A 15,000-nucleotide genomic window follows, 5' to 3' on the forward strand; every position below is an offset into this window, starting at 1 on the left:
TGCACAAGTGCCCACAACACCCTCCCCCTTGCTGCCACCTCCGTGCAAACCCCCCCACATCCCTCTCCAGACCCCCCCATATCCCCCCAGGCCTCCCAGCCTTCCTGTCCCTTGCATGTGCTTGCACAAGTGCCCACAACACCCTCCCCCCCACCGCCACCTCCGTGCAAACCCCCCCCCATCCCTCCGTGGACCCCCCCCCACCCTGCCGTGCTCCCTCAGGCTCCCCCCCTGCTTTGCACGTCCTTGCACAAGTGCCCACACCACCCTCCCCCTCACCGCCACTTCCATGCAAACCCCCCCACATCCCTCCCCAGACCCCCCTGTAACCTCCCCAGCCTTCCCACCCCCCTCCAGCCCCCCTGCCCCTTGCACGTCCTTGCACAAGTGCCCACACCACCCTCCCCCTCACCGCCACTTCCGTGCAAACCCCCCACATCCCTCCCCAGACCCCCCATACCCCCCCACACCTCTCCGCAGGCCCCCCTGCACACCCCTACCCCTTGCACGTCCTTGCACAAGTGCCTACACTACCCTCCCCCTCACCACCACTTCCGTGCAAACCCCCCCACATCCCTCCCCAGACCCCCTCATACCCTGCCATGCTCCCTCAGGCTCCCCCCTGCTTTGCACGTCCTTGCACAAGTGTCCACACCACCCTCCCCCTCACCGCCACTTCCGTGCAAACCCCCCCACATCCCTCCCCAGACCCCCCCCATGTCCCCCACACCCCCCCCCCCCCCACCCCCCCGTGCCCCCCCATCCCGCTCACCGGGGGCTCGGTGCGGTCGATGCCCAGCAGGAAGGTTCCCTGTGCCAGCAGCAGGCAGAGGCTCAGGTGCAGGTGCAGCGTCGTGCGAAGCCCCTTGAGCGCCCGGCACAGCAGGAACGTGGCCACCGCGGCCACCAGGGCCACCAGGGACACCCCCAGGGCCACCTGTGTCACCAGGTCCAGCACCCAGTGCTCCTGGGGGGGGCGGGAAACATCAGAACCACCCCCCGTGCCTCAGTTTCCCCATGGGGTGAAACACAGACCTGGGGGGTTTGGGGGTCCCAGGGGGACCCCAAAAGTATCCTGGGGGGGACACATATGTCAGACAGCCCGCCCATGCCTCAGTTTCCCCATGGGGTGAAACAGGGACTGGGGGGATTTTGGGGGAGTTTGGGGGTCCCACGGGGTTCTGGGGGACCCCAAAAGTATCCTGGGGGGGACACATATGTCAGGCAGCCCCCCCCATGCCTCAGTTTCCCCGTGGGGTGAACCAGGGACATGGGAAATATTGGGGGGTCCCTGGGGGTTTTGGGGGTCCCTGGAGAGTTTGGGGGCTCCAAGGGTGGTTTGTGGGACCTCAGAGGGTTTTGGGGTTCCCAGGGGGGATTGGGGGGTCCCAGGAGAGTTTGGGGGTCCTGAGGCTTTTGAGAGTCCCTGGGGAGAGTTTTGGGGGTCCCAAGAGGTTTGGGGGGGGTCCTGGGGGTCTTAGGGGCTCCCAGGGGGTTTGGGGGGTCCCGGGGAGTTTTGGGGGGTCCCAGGGTGGTTTGTAGGACCCTGAAGGGTCTTGGGGGTCCCAGGGGGTTTTGGGGGTCCCAGGATGGTTTGGGGGACCCTGGGGGGTCTTGGGGGTCCCAGGGGGTTTTGGGGGTTCCAGGGTGGTTTGTGGGACCCTGGGAGGTTTGGGGGGGTCCCAGAGGCGTTGTGGGACCTCATAGGGTTTTGGGGGTCCCAGGGTGGTTTGTGGGACCCTGGGGGGTCCTGGGGGTCCCAGGGGGTTTTGGGGGTCCCAGGATAGTTTGGGGGACCCTGGGGAGTCTTGGGAGTCCCAGGGGGTTTTGGGGAGTCCTGGGGGGGTTTGTGGGACCTCAGAGGGTTTTGGGGAGTCCCAGGGGGGGTTGTGGGACCCTGGGGGGTTTCGGGGGGGGTCCCGTGGATTTGGGGGTCCCCACCTCCATCTCGTGAAAGGCCATGAGGACGGCGAAGCTGGTGAGGTGGTCACAGGCGCAGGTGGTGACAACGGTGGCACCGGGGGGGGGTGACAGCGTTGGGGGTGACACCAAGCGACACCCCCCGGTGTCCCAGCGCAGCTCCTGGGGGTGCCAGAAGGCGCAGAGGAGCCGCCCCCCCAATTTGGGGTCCTGGGGGGACAAGGGGGGACATGGGGACACAGGGGGACATGGGTGACCCCCCCCCCCCCCAACCCAGGGCCACCCATAGGGTGGGGGTGGGGGGGGCGCCATTTTTGAGGGTCTCCAAAATCCTCGGGGGGGGTCCCCATTGATATGGGGGGGGTCCCCAAGGATCTTGGGGGGGGTCCCCAAAACCAGGGGGAGTACCCATGAATCTGGGGGTCCCAGTGACTTTGGGGGTCCCCAAAACCCTTGAGGGGCCCCCATTGATCTGGGGGGGTCCCCAAAATCCTCAGGGGGTTCCCCAACCCCCCTCAATGTCCCTGTCCCTTATTGGGGTCCCCCCACTGTCCCCCTACCTCTATTGGGGGCTCCCTGTCCCCTCCCTGTGTCCCCAACCGCCCAATCCCTATTGGGGGGTCCCTGTGTCCCCACCCCCCCCCATTGTCCCCCCACCTCTATTGGGGGGTCCCCGTCCCCTCCCCCTGTCCCCACCCCCACCATGTCCCTTAGTGGGGGGTCCCCAAACCCCCCAATCCCTACTGGGGGGGGGGGGGGTCCCTGTGTCCCCACCCCCCCATTGTCCCCCCACCTCTATTGGGGGGTCCCTGTCCCCTCCCCCTGTCCCCAACCCCCCAATCCCTATTGGGGGGGGTCCCTGTGTCCCCACCTCTATTGGGGGGGTCCCTGTCCCCACCCCCCCCATGTCCCTTAGTCGGGGGTCCCCAACCCCCCCAATCCCTATGGGGGGCGATCCCTGTGTTCCCCCCCCCCGCATTGTCCCCCCCACCTCTCTTGGGGGGTCCCCCATTTTGGGGGTCCCGCTCACCGGGGGGGGGTGCTGGAAGCGCAGGGTGACCTCGGGGGTGCCGGGGGGGCGGGGGCGGGTGACGATGACGGTGGCCACGGGGGACACGAGGCGGTAGGACGGGCGACCCCTCCCCCTGCTTGGGGGGGGCAGGTCCCCCCAGCCCCCCCACTTCACCGGGGGGGCCCCTTCCAGCGCCCGGCCCAGCCCCCCCGGGGACAGCAGTGCCACCAGGGACAGCCCTGGGGGACACGCGGTGACACTGGGGACCCCCAGACTCCCCAGTGACCCCCAAGAGTCCCCAGTGACCCCCAATGATCCCCAATAGTCCCCAGTGACCCCCAGACCCCCCAGTGACCCCCAATGATCCCCAATAGTCCTCAGTGACCCCCAGTGTCACCCAGTGACCCCCAATAGTCCCAAGTGACCCCCAATGATCCCCAATAGTCCCCAGTGACCCCCAGTGTCACCCAGTGTCACCCAGACCCCCCAGTGACCCCCAGACCCCCCAGTGACCCCCAATGATCCCCAATAGTCCCCAGTGACCCCCAGTGTCACCCAGTGTCACCCAGACCCCCCAGTGACCCCCAGACCCCCCAGTGACCCCCAATGATCCCCAATAGTCCCCAGTGACCCCCAGTGTCACCAGCCCCCTAGTGTCCCCCAATAGTCCTCAGTGACCCCCAGACCCCAGAGTGACCCCCAATGATCCCCAATAATCCTCAGTGACCCCCAGACCCCCCAGTGACCCCCAATGATCCCCAATAGTCCCCAGTGACCCCCAATAATCCCCAGTGACCCCCTGACCTCCCCAGTGACCCCCAGTGTCCCCAAGTGACCCCCATTCCCCCCAGTGTCACCCAGTGTCCCCCAAGAGCCACAGCCGCCCCAGTGTCCCCCAATAGTCCCCAGTGAACCCCAGTGACCCCCTGACCTCCCCAGTGACCCCAAGTGACCCCCATTCCCCCCAGTGTCACCCAGTGTCCCCCAATAGTCCCCAGTGACCCCCAATAATCCCCAGTGACCCCCAGACCTCCCCATGACCCCCATTCCCCCCAGTTTCACCCAGTGTCCCCCAACAGCCACAGCCCCCCCAGTGTCCCCCAATAGTCCCCAGTGACCCCCAATAATCCCCAGTGACCCCAAGTGACCCCCAGTGTCCCCAAGTGACCCTCAGTGTCCCCAGGTGACCCCCATTTCCCCCAGTGTCACCCAGTGTCCCCCAGACCCCCCCAGTGTCACCCAGTGTCCCCCGAGAGCCACAGCCCCCCCAGTGTCCCCCAATAGTCCCCAGTGACCCCCAATAATCCCCAGTGACCCCCTGACCTCCCCAGTGACCCCAAGTGACCCCCATTCCCCCCAGTGTCACTCAGTGTCCCCCAATAGTCCCCAGTGACGCCCAATAATCCCCAGTGTCCCCAAGTGACCCTCAGTGTCCCCAAGTGACCCCCATTCCCCCAGTGTCACCCAGTGTCCCCCAGACCCCCCCCAGTGTCACCCAGTGTCCCCCGAGAGCCACAGCCCCCCCAGTGTCCCCCAATAGTCCCCAGTGACCCCCAATAATCCCCAGTGACCCCAAGTGACCCTCAGTGTCCCCAGGTGACCCCCATTCCCCCCAGTGTCACCCAGTGTCCCCCAGACCCCCCCAGTGTCACCCAGTGTCCCCCGAGAGCCACAGCCCCCCCAGTGTCCCCCAATAGTCCCCAGTGACCCCCAATAATCCCCAGTGACCCCAAGTGACCCCCAGTGACCCCAAGTGACCCCCAGTGTCCCCAGGTGACCCCCATTCCCCCCAGTGTCACCCAGTGTCCCCCAGACCCCCCCAGTGTCACCCAGTGTCCCCCGAGAGCCACAGCCCCCCCAGTGTCCCCCAATAGTCCCCAGTGACCCCCAATAATCCCCAGTGACCCCAAGTGACCCCCAGTGACCCCAAGTGACCCCCAGTGTCCCCAGGTGACCCCCATTCCCCCCAGTGTCACCCAGTGTCCCCCAGACCCCCCCAGTGTCACCCAGTGTCCCCCGAGAGCCACAGCCCCCCCAGTGTCCCCCAATAGTCCCCAGTGACCCCCAATAATCCCCAGTGACCCCAAGTGACCCCCAGTGACCCCAAGTGACCCCCAGTGTCCCCAGGTGACCCCCATTCCCCCCAGTGTCACCCAGTGTCCCCCAGACCCCCCCAGTGTCACCCAGTGTCCCCCGAGAGCCACAGCCCCCCCAGTGTCCCCCAATAGTCCCCAGTGACCCCCAATAATCCCCAGTGACCCCCTGACCTCCCCAGTGACCCCAAGTGACCCCCATTCCCCCCAGTGTCACCCAGTGTCCCCCAATAGTCCCCAGTGACCCCCAATAATCCCCATTCCCCCCAGTGACCCCAATGATCCCCAATAGTCCCCAGTGTCCCCCAACAAGCCCCAGCCCCCCAGTGACCCCCTGACCTCCCCAGTGACCCCAAGTGACCCCAGTGACCCCCATTCCCCTCAGTGACCCCAATGACCCCCAATAGTCCCCAGTGACCCCCAATAATCCCCAGTGACCCCAAGTGACCCCCATTACCCCCAATAATCCCCAGTGACCCCCTGACCTCCCCAGTGACCCCAAGTGTCCCCCACCAGCCCCCAGTGACCCCAAGTGACCCCCCGTCCGTACCGGTGTCATTGTCCCAGGCCACCTCCTTGGGGACATGGAGCTCCAGCCCGGGGACGCGCAGGCGCACGGCGCCGGGGGGGGGACCCTGGTGCACGGTCACCCGGAGCACTGGGGACAGGGACGTGTCACCCCCTGGGGACACCAGGGACAGGGACACCCCCCCGGACACCCAATGACACAGGGACGTCACCATGAATGGGGACAGGGACGTGTCACCCCCTGGGGACACCGGGGACAGGGACACCCCCCCGGACACCAAACAACACAGGGATGTCACCATGAATGGGGACAGGGACGTGTCACCCCCTGGGGACACCGGGGACAGGGACACCCCCCGGACACCCAAGGACACAGGGATGTCACCATGAATGGGGACAGGGACGTGTCACCCCCTGGGGACACCGGGGACAGGGACACCCCCCGGACACCCAATGACACAGGGACATCACCATGAATGGGGACAGGGACGTGTCACCCCCTGGGGACACCGGGGACCCAACAACACAGGGACGTCACCATGATGGGGACAGGGACGTGTCACCCCCTGGGGACACCGGGGACAGGGACACCCCCCCAGACACCAAACAATGCAGGGACATCACCACGAATGGGGACAGGGACGTGTCACCCCCTGGGGACACCGGGGACAGGGGACACCCCCCCAGACACCCAATGACACAGGGATGTCACCATGAATGGGGACAGGGACGTGTCACCCCCCTGGGGACACCGGGGACAGGGACACCCCCCCGGACACCCAAGGACACAGGGATGTCACCATGAATGGGGACAGGGACGTGTCACCCCCTGGGGACACCGGGGACAGGGACACCCCCCCGGACACCCAAGGACACAGGGATGTCACCATGAATGGGGACAGGGACGTGTCACCCCCTGGGGACACCGGGGACAGGGACACCCCCCCGGACACCAAACAACACAGGGATGTCACCATGAATGGGGACAGGGATGTGTCACCCCCCTGGGGACACCGGGGACCCAACAACACAGGGACGTCACCATGAATGGGGACAGGGACGTGTCACCCCCCTGGGGACACCGGGGACAGGGACACCCCCCGGACACCCAATGACACAGGGATGTCACCATGAATGGGGACAGGGACGTGTCACCCCCTGGGGACACCGGGAACAGGGACACCCCCCGGACACCCAATGACACAGGGATGTCACCATGAATGGGGACAGGGACGTGTCACCCCCCTGGGGACACCGGGGACCCAACAACACAGGGACGTCACCATGAATGGGGACAGGGACGTGTCACCCCCCCACTTGGTGACACAGTGGGGTGACAGGTACCTGTGCTGGGGTGACACTGGGGGCCAGGTTGGTGGCCACGGTGACATTGGGGTGACACGGGGGGTGACTGTTTGGTTGGTGGCCGGGGTGACATTGGGGTGACACGGGGGGTGACACAGGGAAGTGACACAGGGAGGTGACACAGGGAGGTGACATGGGTACCTGGGTGGTGGGTGACACGGGGGGTGACACGGGGGGGGTGACACGGGGGGGTGACACGGGGGGGGTGACACGGGGGTGCCGTTGGGTACCTGTGTGGTTGGTGACACTGGGGGGTGACATGGGGAGTGACACGGGGGGGCCATTGGGTACCTGTGTGGTGGGTGACACTGGGGGGTGGGCATGGGGGGGGTGACACTGGGGGGATGACACGTGGGGGGTGACACGGGGGGGCAAAGGGTACCTGTGTGGTTGGTGACAGGGGGGTGACACGTGTACCTGTGTGGTTGGTGACACGGGGGGGTGACACGGGGGGTGCCATTGGGTACCTGTGTGGTTGGTGACAGGGGGGGTGACACGGGGGGGTGACACTGTACCTGTGTGGTTGGTGACACGGGGGGTGACACGGGGGTGCCATTGGGTACCTGTGTGGTTGGTGACACGGGGGGTGACACGTGTACCTGTGTGGTTGGTGACACGGGGGGTGACACGGGGGGGTGACACTGTACCTGTGTGGTTGGTGACACGGGGGGGTGACACGGGGGGGTGCCATTGGGTACCTGTGTGGTTGGTGACAGGGGGGGTGACACGGGGGGTGACGGGGGGGTACCTGTGTGGTTGGTGACATGGGGGGTGACACGGGGGGGTGACGGGGGGTACCTGTGTGGTTGGTGGCCGCGGTGACGTTCCCGGTTGCCACCCGCGTCCCCGTTGCCCGGACCAGCCCCTCGGTGGCCGCCAGCAGCACCGACAGCAACCGGTGACGCTCGGGGACGGGGACCCCCCCGGGCCCCCCCCCGGGGCCCCCCCCCGGCCCACAGCGCCCCCTCCAGGACCCACAGCAGCTCCTGGGGGGGGCGGGAGGGGGGGGTCACTGACAGCGCCCCCAAAACACAACACCCAGGACCCCCAAATGCCCCCTGGGACCCCCCCAAAACCCCCCGGGACCCCCCCAAAATCTCCCCAGGACCCCCCCAAACCCCCCAATGCACCCCCAGGGCCCCCCCAAAATCCACTGGGACCCCAAAACACCCCAGAACCCCCCCAATGCCCCTCAGGGCCCCCCAAAACCCCCAGGATCCCCCAATGCCCCCCTGGGGCCCCCCCCAGGAGCCCCCAAAACCCCCCGGGACCTCCCAACACCCCCCTGGGACCCCCAAATGCACCCCCAGGGACCCCCCCAAAACACCCAGGACCCCCCCCCCAGCCCCATAGAATCACTCAAGGACCCCCCCAAACCTCCAAACCCTTCTCTGGGTCCCCCTGGACACCCCCAAATCACCCTGAGACCCCCAAGTACCCCCAAGGCCCCCCAGGACCACCCCCCAAAACCCCTGGGACCCCTAAAACACCCAGGACCCCCCCAAACCTCCGACCCCCCCCAGACACCCCCAAATCACCCTGGGACCCCCAAATACCCCCCCAGCCCTCCTGGGACCCCCCAAAGCCCCAGGGCCCCCCCAAACCTGCAGGATGGTTTGGGGGTCGCCCCCCTCAAGCAGCAGCTGGTACAGGTGGGGGAGGGGCTCCGGCACCACACAGTCACTCTGGGGGGGGGACACCGGGATGGGACCCCCCCAAGTCCCCATAGACCCCCCCCAAGTCCCCACAGACCCCCCCCCCCTTCAAAATTTAGGGACCCCCCCCCCCCCCAGTGACTCCATGTCCCCCCCCAATGTCCCCAAACACCCCCCCAAAGTGACAGTGACCCCCCCCCCTCCAGGATTTGGGGACCCCCAATGACCCCATGTCCCCCCCAAGTCCCACCCCCTCAAATTTGGGGGTTCCCATGTCCCCCCCGCAATGTCCCCAAGGACCCTCCAAGTGACAATGACCCCCCCCCCCCAGGATTTGGGGACCCCCAGTAACCCTGTGTCCCCCCCCACATCCCTAAGGACCCCCCCCCGAAATTTGGGGACCCCCAGTGACCCCATATCCCCCCCCATGTCTCCAAATGACCCCCCCCAGGATTTGGGGACCCCCCTTTGATTTGGGGACCCCCAGTGTCCCCATGTCCCCCCCCAAATTTGGGGACCCCTAGTGACCCCATATCCCCCCCATGTCTCCAAATGACCCCCCCAGTATTTGGGGACCCCCCCCCAAATGTCAGCTCCCCCTCACCTGGTTCTCGGGGCACAGCGGGGGGGGCACCAGCACAGCTGGGGGGGGGGGCAGGGGGGTATCAGCCCCTCCCCCCCGTGCGAACCCCCAAATCCTCGTGCAAAGGGGGGGGGTCACCCCTCCCCCCCCCAATCAGCCCTTGCACAAGCGGGGGGGGAGGGGGGGGCAGCAAAACCCAGAGGAAATGGGCGGGGCTGCCACTTCCGCTCCCCCCCGCCCCCCCCCGCGGGAACCCAGGCGTCCGGGCCCCCCCCACCCCCCACTTCCTCCTGCCAGGGGAAACGGGGGGGGGGCGGGGGGGGCACCCCCTAATTTATGGGGTTTGGGGTCCCAAGGGGGTTTTGGGGATCACGGGGGGGGGGGGGTCCCAAAGAGGTTTTGGGGTTCCCCGGGGGGGGTGGTCCTTGGGGGGTTTGGGGGAGTCCTGGGGGGTATTTGGGGTCCCTGGGGGGCTTGGGGGGTCCCCAGGGGGTATTGGGGTCCCTGGAGAGATTTGGGGTCCCCAGGGGCATTTGGGGTCCCTGGGAAGATTTGGGGGAGGTCCCATGGGGGTATTTGGGGGCTCTTAAAGAGTATTTGGGGTCCTGGGCGGGGTTTGGGGGGTCCCAGGGGATTTGGGGGATCCCAAAGGGATTTGGGGGTCCGGGAGGGGTCCCAGGGGGATATTTGGGGGTCCCAGAGGGGGTCTGGGGGTTCCCAAGGGGATTTGGGGGTTCCCACAGGAGTTTGGGTGGGGTCCTAGAGGGTTTTGGGGGTGCCAGGGGGGGTATTTGGGGTCCTGGGGAGTGTTTGGGGTCCTGGGGGGTGTTTGGGGTTCCCCAGGGGGGTCTGGGAGTTCCCAAGGGGATTTGGGGTCCCCCCAGGAGTTTGGGGGGGTCAGGGGGTATTTGGGGTTCCCAGGGGTGTCCCAGGGGGGTTTGGGGTGTTCCCGGGGGGGTTTGGGGGTGCCAGAGGGGTTTGGGGGTTCCCGGGGGGTCCCGGGGGGGTTTTGGGGGGGTCCGGGGGGGGGTTTGGGGGGGTCCCGGGGGTATTTGGGGGTTCCCGGGGGGGCTTGGGGGGGTCCGGGGGTGGGTTTGGGGGGTCCCAGGGGGGTTTTGGGGGGGTCCGGGGGGGGTTTGGGGGGTCCCGGGGGTATTTGGGGGTCCCAGGGGGGTCCCAGGGGGGTTTGGGGGGTCCCGGGGGTATTTGGGGGTCCCAGGGGGGTCCCGGGGGGGTTTGGGGGGGTCCGGGGGTGGGTTTGGGGGGTCCCGGGGGGGTTTTGGGGGGGTCCGGGGGGGGGTTTGGGGGGGTCCCGGGGGTATTTGGGGGTCCCAGGGGGGTCCCGGGGTTTTGGGGGTGTCGGGGGGACTCACGTGCGCAGCCGTGGGGGGACCCGGGGCCGTGGCCGTGGGGACAGTGACACTCGTAGCTCCCGGGGGTGTTGAGGCAGCGACGCCCCCCCCCGCACAGCCCCTCCCCCCCCTCCTCGCACTCGTCCACATCTGGAACACGTGACAAACATCAGCGGGGGGACCCAGGCGTCCGGGACCCCCCCCACCCCCCACACCCAGAGGGGACCCAGGCGTCCGGGACCCCCCCCACACACACACCCAGAGGGGACCCAGGCGTCCGGGACCCCCCCCACCACACCCAGAGGGGACCCAGGCGTCCGGGACCCCCCCCCACACACACCCAGAGGGGACCCAGGCGTCCGGGACCCCCCCACACACACACCCAGAGGGGACCCAGGTGTCCGGGACCCCCCCACACACACACCCAGAGGGGACCCAGGCATCCGGGACCCCCCCCACACACACCCAGAGGGGACCCAGGTGTCCGGGACCCCCCCCCACCCACACCCAGAGGGGACCCAGGCGTCTGGGGATCCCACCACCCCCGCTTTGGGGGTTCCCATGGGGGTGGGGGGTCGGGATTCCTGAGGGGTTTGGGGGTTCAGGGGGGGTTTGGGGGTTCCCGGGTTGGTTGGGGTTTCAGGGCAGTTTTGGGGGGATTCAGGAGGGTTTTGGGGTTCCCTGGGGGGGCGTTGGGGGGGGTTGGGGGTTCAGGGCAGTTTTGGGGGGTTTCAGGGGGGTTGGGGTTCAGAGCAGTTTTGGGGGTTCGGGGGGGGTTGGGGATCCCAGGGGGTGGGTTGGGGTTTCAGGGCAGTTTTGGGGGTTCAGGGGGGTTGGGGGTCCCGGGGGGGGGTTTGGGGTTCCCAGGGGGGTTCGGGGTTCCTCACCCACGCAGTGGAGCGGGGGGGGCCCCGGGGGGGGTGTCCCGGTTGGGGGGGGCCCCTCCCGGTAGCCCGGGTTGCAGTAGCAGCTGAACCCCCCCGCCGTGTTGTTGCAGCTCTGGCCCGGCCCGCAGGGGGGGGGCAGCTCCAGGCACTCGTTGATGTCTGGGGGGTGGGGGTGGGGGGGGTGTCACATACAGACCCCCCCCAAACTCCCCCCATCCCCTATGGGCTCCGTATTGTTGCCCCCTCCCCCGGCTCTGTCCCCTCTTTGCCCCCCCATGTCCCCCTTTGCCCCCCCATCCTCATGTCCCCCCATGTCCCCAACATCCCCACATGTCCCCCCCTCCCCATATCTCCCCCTTTGCCCCCCCATGTCCCCTATCTCCCCCTGTCCCCATATCCCCCCATGTCCCCCCCCATCCCCATATCTCCCCCTTTGTCCCCCTGTCCCCATGTCACCCCATATGTCCTCATGTCCCTATATCCACCCATATTCCCCCCCCGTTCCCCCATGTCCCCAGATACCCCCATGTCCCCCCATCCCCATGTCCCCATACCCCCCATATGTCCCCCAAGCCCCCCCAGTCCCCATGTCCCCCCCATCCCAATGTCCCCATATCCCACCCATGTCCCCCCCCATCCCAATGTCCCCATACCCCCCATATGTCCCCCAATGCCCTCCTGGTCCCCATGTCCCCACGTGTCCCCATGTGTCCCCATGCCCCCCCCATGCCCATGTCCACATATCCCCCCATATGTCCTTATATCCCCATATCCCCCCATGCCCCCCCGTCCCCCCATGTCCCCATATGTCCCCCTGGTCCCTATGCCCCCCCCATCCCCATGTCCACATATCCCTATATCCCCCCATGTCCCCAGATCCCCCCCGGTCCCCATGTCCCCATATGTCCCCATGCCCCCCATGTCCCCACACCCCCCCATGTCCCCCCATATGTCCCCAGACCCCCCCTGGTCCCCATGTCCCCATGTGTCCCCATGCCCTCCCCATGCCCCCCCCATCCCTTTATGTCCCCACATACATCCCCATGTCCCCATGCCCCCCCATATATCCCCATGCCCCCCATGTCCCCCATGCCCCCCCATATATCCCCACGCCCCCCATGTCCCCCATGCCCCCCCATATATCCCCATGCCCCCCATGTCCCCACACCCCGCCATGTCCCCCCATATGTCCCCAGACCCGCCCCGGTCCCCATGTCCCCATGTGTCCCCATGTGTCCCCATGCCCTCCCCATGCCCCCCCCATCCCTTTATGTCCCCCCATACGTCCCCATGCCCCCCATGTCCCCCATGCCCCCCCATATGTCCCCATGTCCCCACACCCCCCAGCCCCCCATATGTCCCCAGACTCCCCCCGGTCCCCATGTCCCCATGTGTCCCCATGGCCCCCCATACCTCCCCCATTTCCCCATCCCTTTATGTCCCCCCATACGTCCCCATGCCCCCCATGTCCCCATGCCCCCAGCCCCCGCTATGTCCCCAGATCCCCCCCAGTCCCCATGTCCCCATGTGTCCCCATGTCCCCACGCCCCCCCATACCCCCCATATGTCCCCAGATCCCCCCCCGGTCCCCATGTCCCCGTGTGTCCCCACGTCCCCCATGTCCCCCCATGTCCCCCCATGCCCCCCATGTGTCCCCACGCCCCCCCAGCTCCCATATGTCCCCAGATCCCCCCCCGGTCCCCATGTCCCCGTGTGTCCCCACGTCCCCCATGTCCCCCCATGTCCCCCCATGCCCCCCATGTGTCCCCACGCCCCCCCAGCTCCCATATGTCCCCAGATCCCCCCCCGGTCCCCATGTCCCCGTGTGTCCCCACGTCCCCCATGTCCCTCCATGTCCCCCCATGCCCCCCATGTGTCCCCACGCCCCCCCAGCTCCCATATGTCCCCAGATCCCCCCCTGGTCCCCATGTCCCCGTGTGTCCCCACGTCCCCCATGTCCCTCCATGTCCCCCCATGCCCCCCATGTGTCCCCACGCCCCCCCAGCTCCCCATATGTCCCCAGACCCCCCCCAGTCCCCATGTCCCATGTGTCCCCATGGCCCCCCATACCTCCCCCCATTCCCCCATCCCTTTATGCCCCCCCCACGCCCCCCCGTGTCCCCCCCCCACCGTCGCAGGGCTCCAGCCGGTCCGGGTCCCGCGGCCAGGGGGGCGGTTTGTGCCCGGGGGGGCACCCGCAGTGCGTGGAGTTCAAACACGCCGCCAGGGGGCAGTCGGCGCATTCCGTCAGTTCTGGGGGGGGGGGCGGGGCACGGGGGGGGCTGAACCCCCAGAACCCCCCAAACCCCCCAAAAACTGCCCTCAGAGACCCCCCCCAAAACTCCCATAACCCCCCAGCACCCCCCATGCCCCCAATTCCCCCCCAGACCCCCCCAAAGCTCCCAGAGCCCATCAAGAGCCCCCCAAACATCCTATAACCCCCCAAGACCCCCAATTCACCCCCAGGGCCCCCCCAGCATCCCATGACCCCAACCACCCCATAGCCCCCCCAACCATCCCATGACCCCCCCAAGACCCCCAATTCACCCCCAGAGCCCCCCAAGCCCCCCAATTCACCCCCAGCCCCCCCCCAACCATCCCATGACCCCCCAAGACCCCCAATTCACCCCCAGAGCCCCCCAAGCTCCCCAATTCACCCCCAGAGCCCCCCCAACATCCCATGCCCCCCCCAGACCCCCAACCACCCCGAGCCCCCCAAGACCCTCAATTCACCCCCAGAGCCCCCCAAGACCACCCAACCCCCCCAAACATCCCATGTACCCCCCCCCCCGAGCCCCCCAAGACCCCCTCAGAGCCCCCAAAACATCCCATGAACCCCCAATGCCCCCCCATAATCCCCCCCCCCCAAACTCACCCCCCAGGGCAGGTGGGGCCACCGTGCTCAGTACCAGGTAAAGCGCTGGGGGGGGGTTAAATTGGGGGGGGGGGGGCGTGTGTAAATTTGGGGGGGGGGGGGGCGTCCCAAGGGTCCTTTGTGCCCCCCCCCCAACCCAAACTGGGACATACTGGGAGGATACTGGGAAACGCCCCCCCCCCCCAAAAACAGCCCTAAAAGACATTGGGGGGGGGGTACTGGGGGGGGGACCCAGGCGTCCGGGCGCCCCAAATTCCGCCCCCCAGGGACCCCCCCCAAAAGTTCCCCCCCCCCCTCCCCAGTACTCCCAGTAACCACTGGGAGCGCGGGAGCTACTGGGTGTGGCCGCCCCACCCCCCACCCGGAGGGGACCCAGGCGTCCTGCGCCCCTCCCCCATTTCCAAGGTGGGGGGAGACCCCCCCCCAACACCCAAGGGTGGGGTCAAGAGGAACCCAGGAGTTCGGGTCCCCGCCCTCCCCCCCCATCAACTTCCCCTTCCAACTATGGGAAAAGGGACCCAGGCGTCCGGGCTCCCACGGGCCGCCCCCCCCACGCATGTGGGAGGGGACCCAGGCGTTCGGGGGGTTCCCACGGCCCCTTCCTTTCGAAGCGAGGGACCCAGGCGTCCTGGGGAGGGGGGGGGGAAGGGACCCAGGCGTCCAAGTAACCCCCCCCCCCCCAAAATGTAATGGGGAAACTGAGGCACGGAGCGACCCGACAAAAACCGTT

The 15,000-nt window shown here is 67.6% G+C and overlaps 1 protein-coding gene across 1 annotated transcript; it reads right to left on the minus strand.

Moving 5' to 3' along the window:
- Nucleotides 1-772: 772 nt before the first annotated feature.
- LOC309452791 (adhesion G protein-coupled receptor E2-like) lies at nucleotides 773-11,509 on the minus strand (the record flags this gene model as incomplete). The annotated part of the gene is made up of 9 exons (XM_082077465.1): nucleotides 11,396-11,509; nucleotides 10,530-10,658; nucleotides 9,178-9,215; nucleotides 8,523-8,603; nucleotides 7,717-7,904; nucleotides 5,576-5,683; nucleotides 2,951-3,171; nucleotides 1,942-2,130; nucleotides 773-967 (listed from the first exon to the last, which is right to left on the minus strand). Coding segments are annotated over exons 2-9 (1,149 nt in total), but the record flags the coding sequence as incomplete, so codon positions are not given.
- Between the last annotated feature and the right edge of the window lie 3,491 nt (nucleotides 11,510-15,000).

This window comes from Streptopelia decaocto (assembly GCF_964273445.1).
Source record: "Streptopelia decaocto genome assembly, contig: HAP1_SCAFFOLD_2323, whole genome shotgun sequence".
Classification (NCBI taxonomy): Eukaryota; Metazoa; Chordata; class Aves; order Columbiformes; family Columbidae; genus Streptopelia; species Streptopelia decaocto.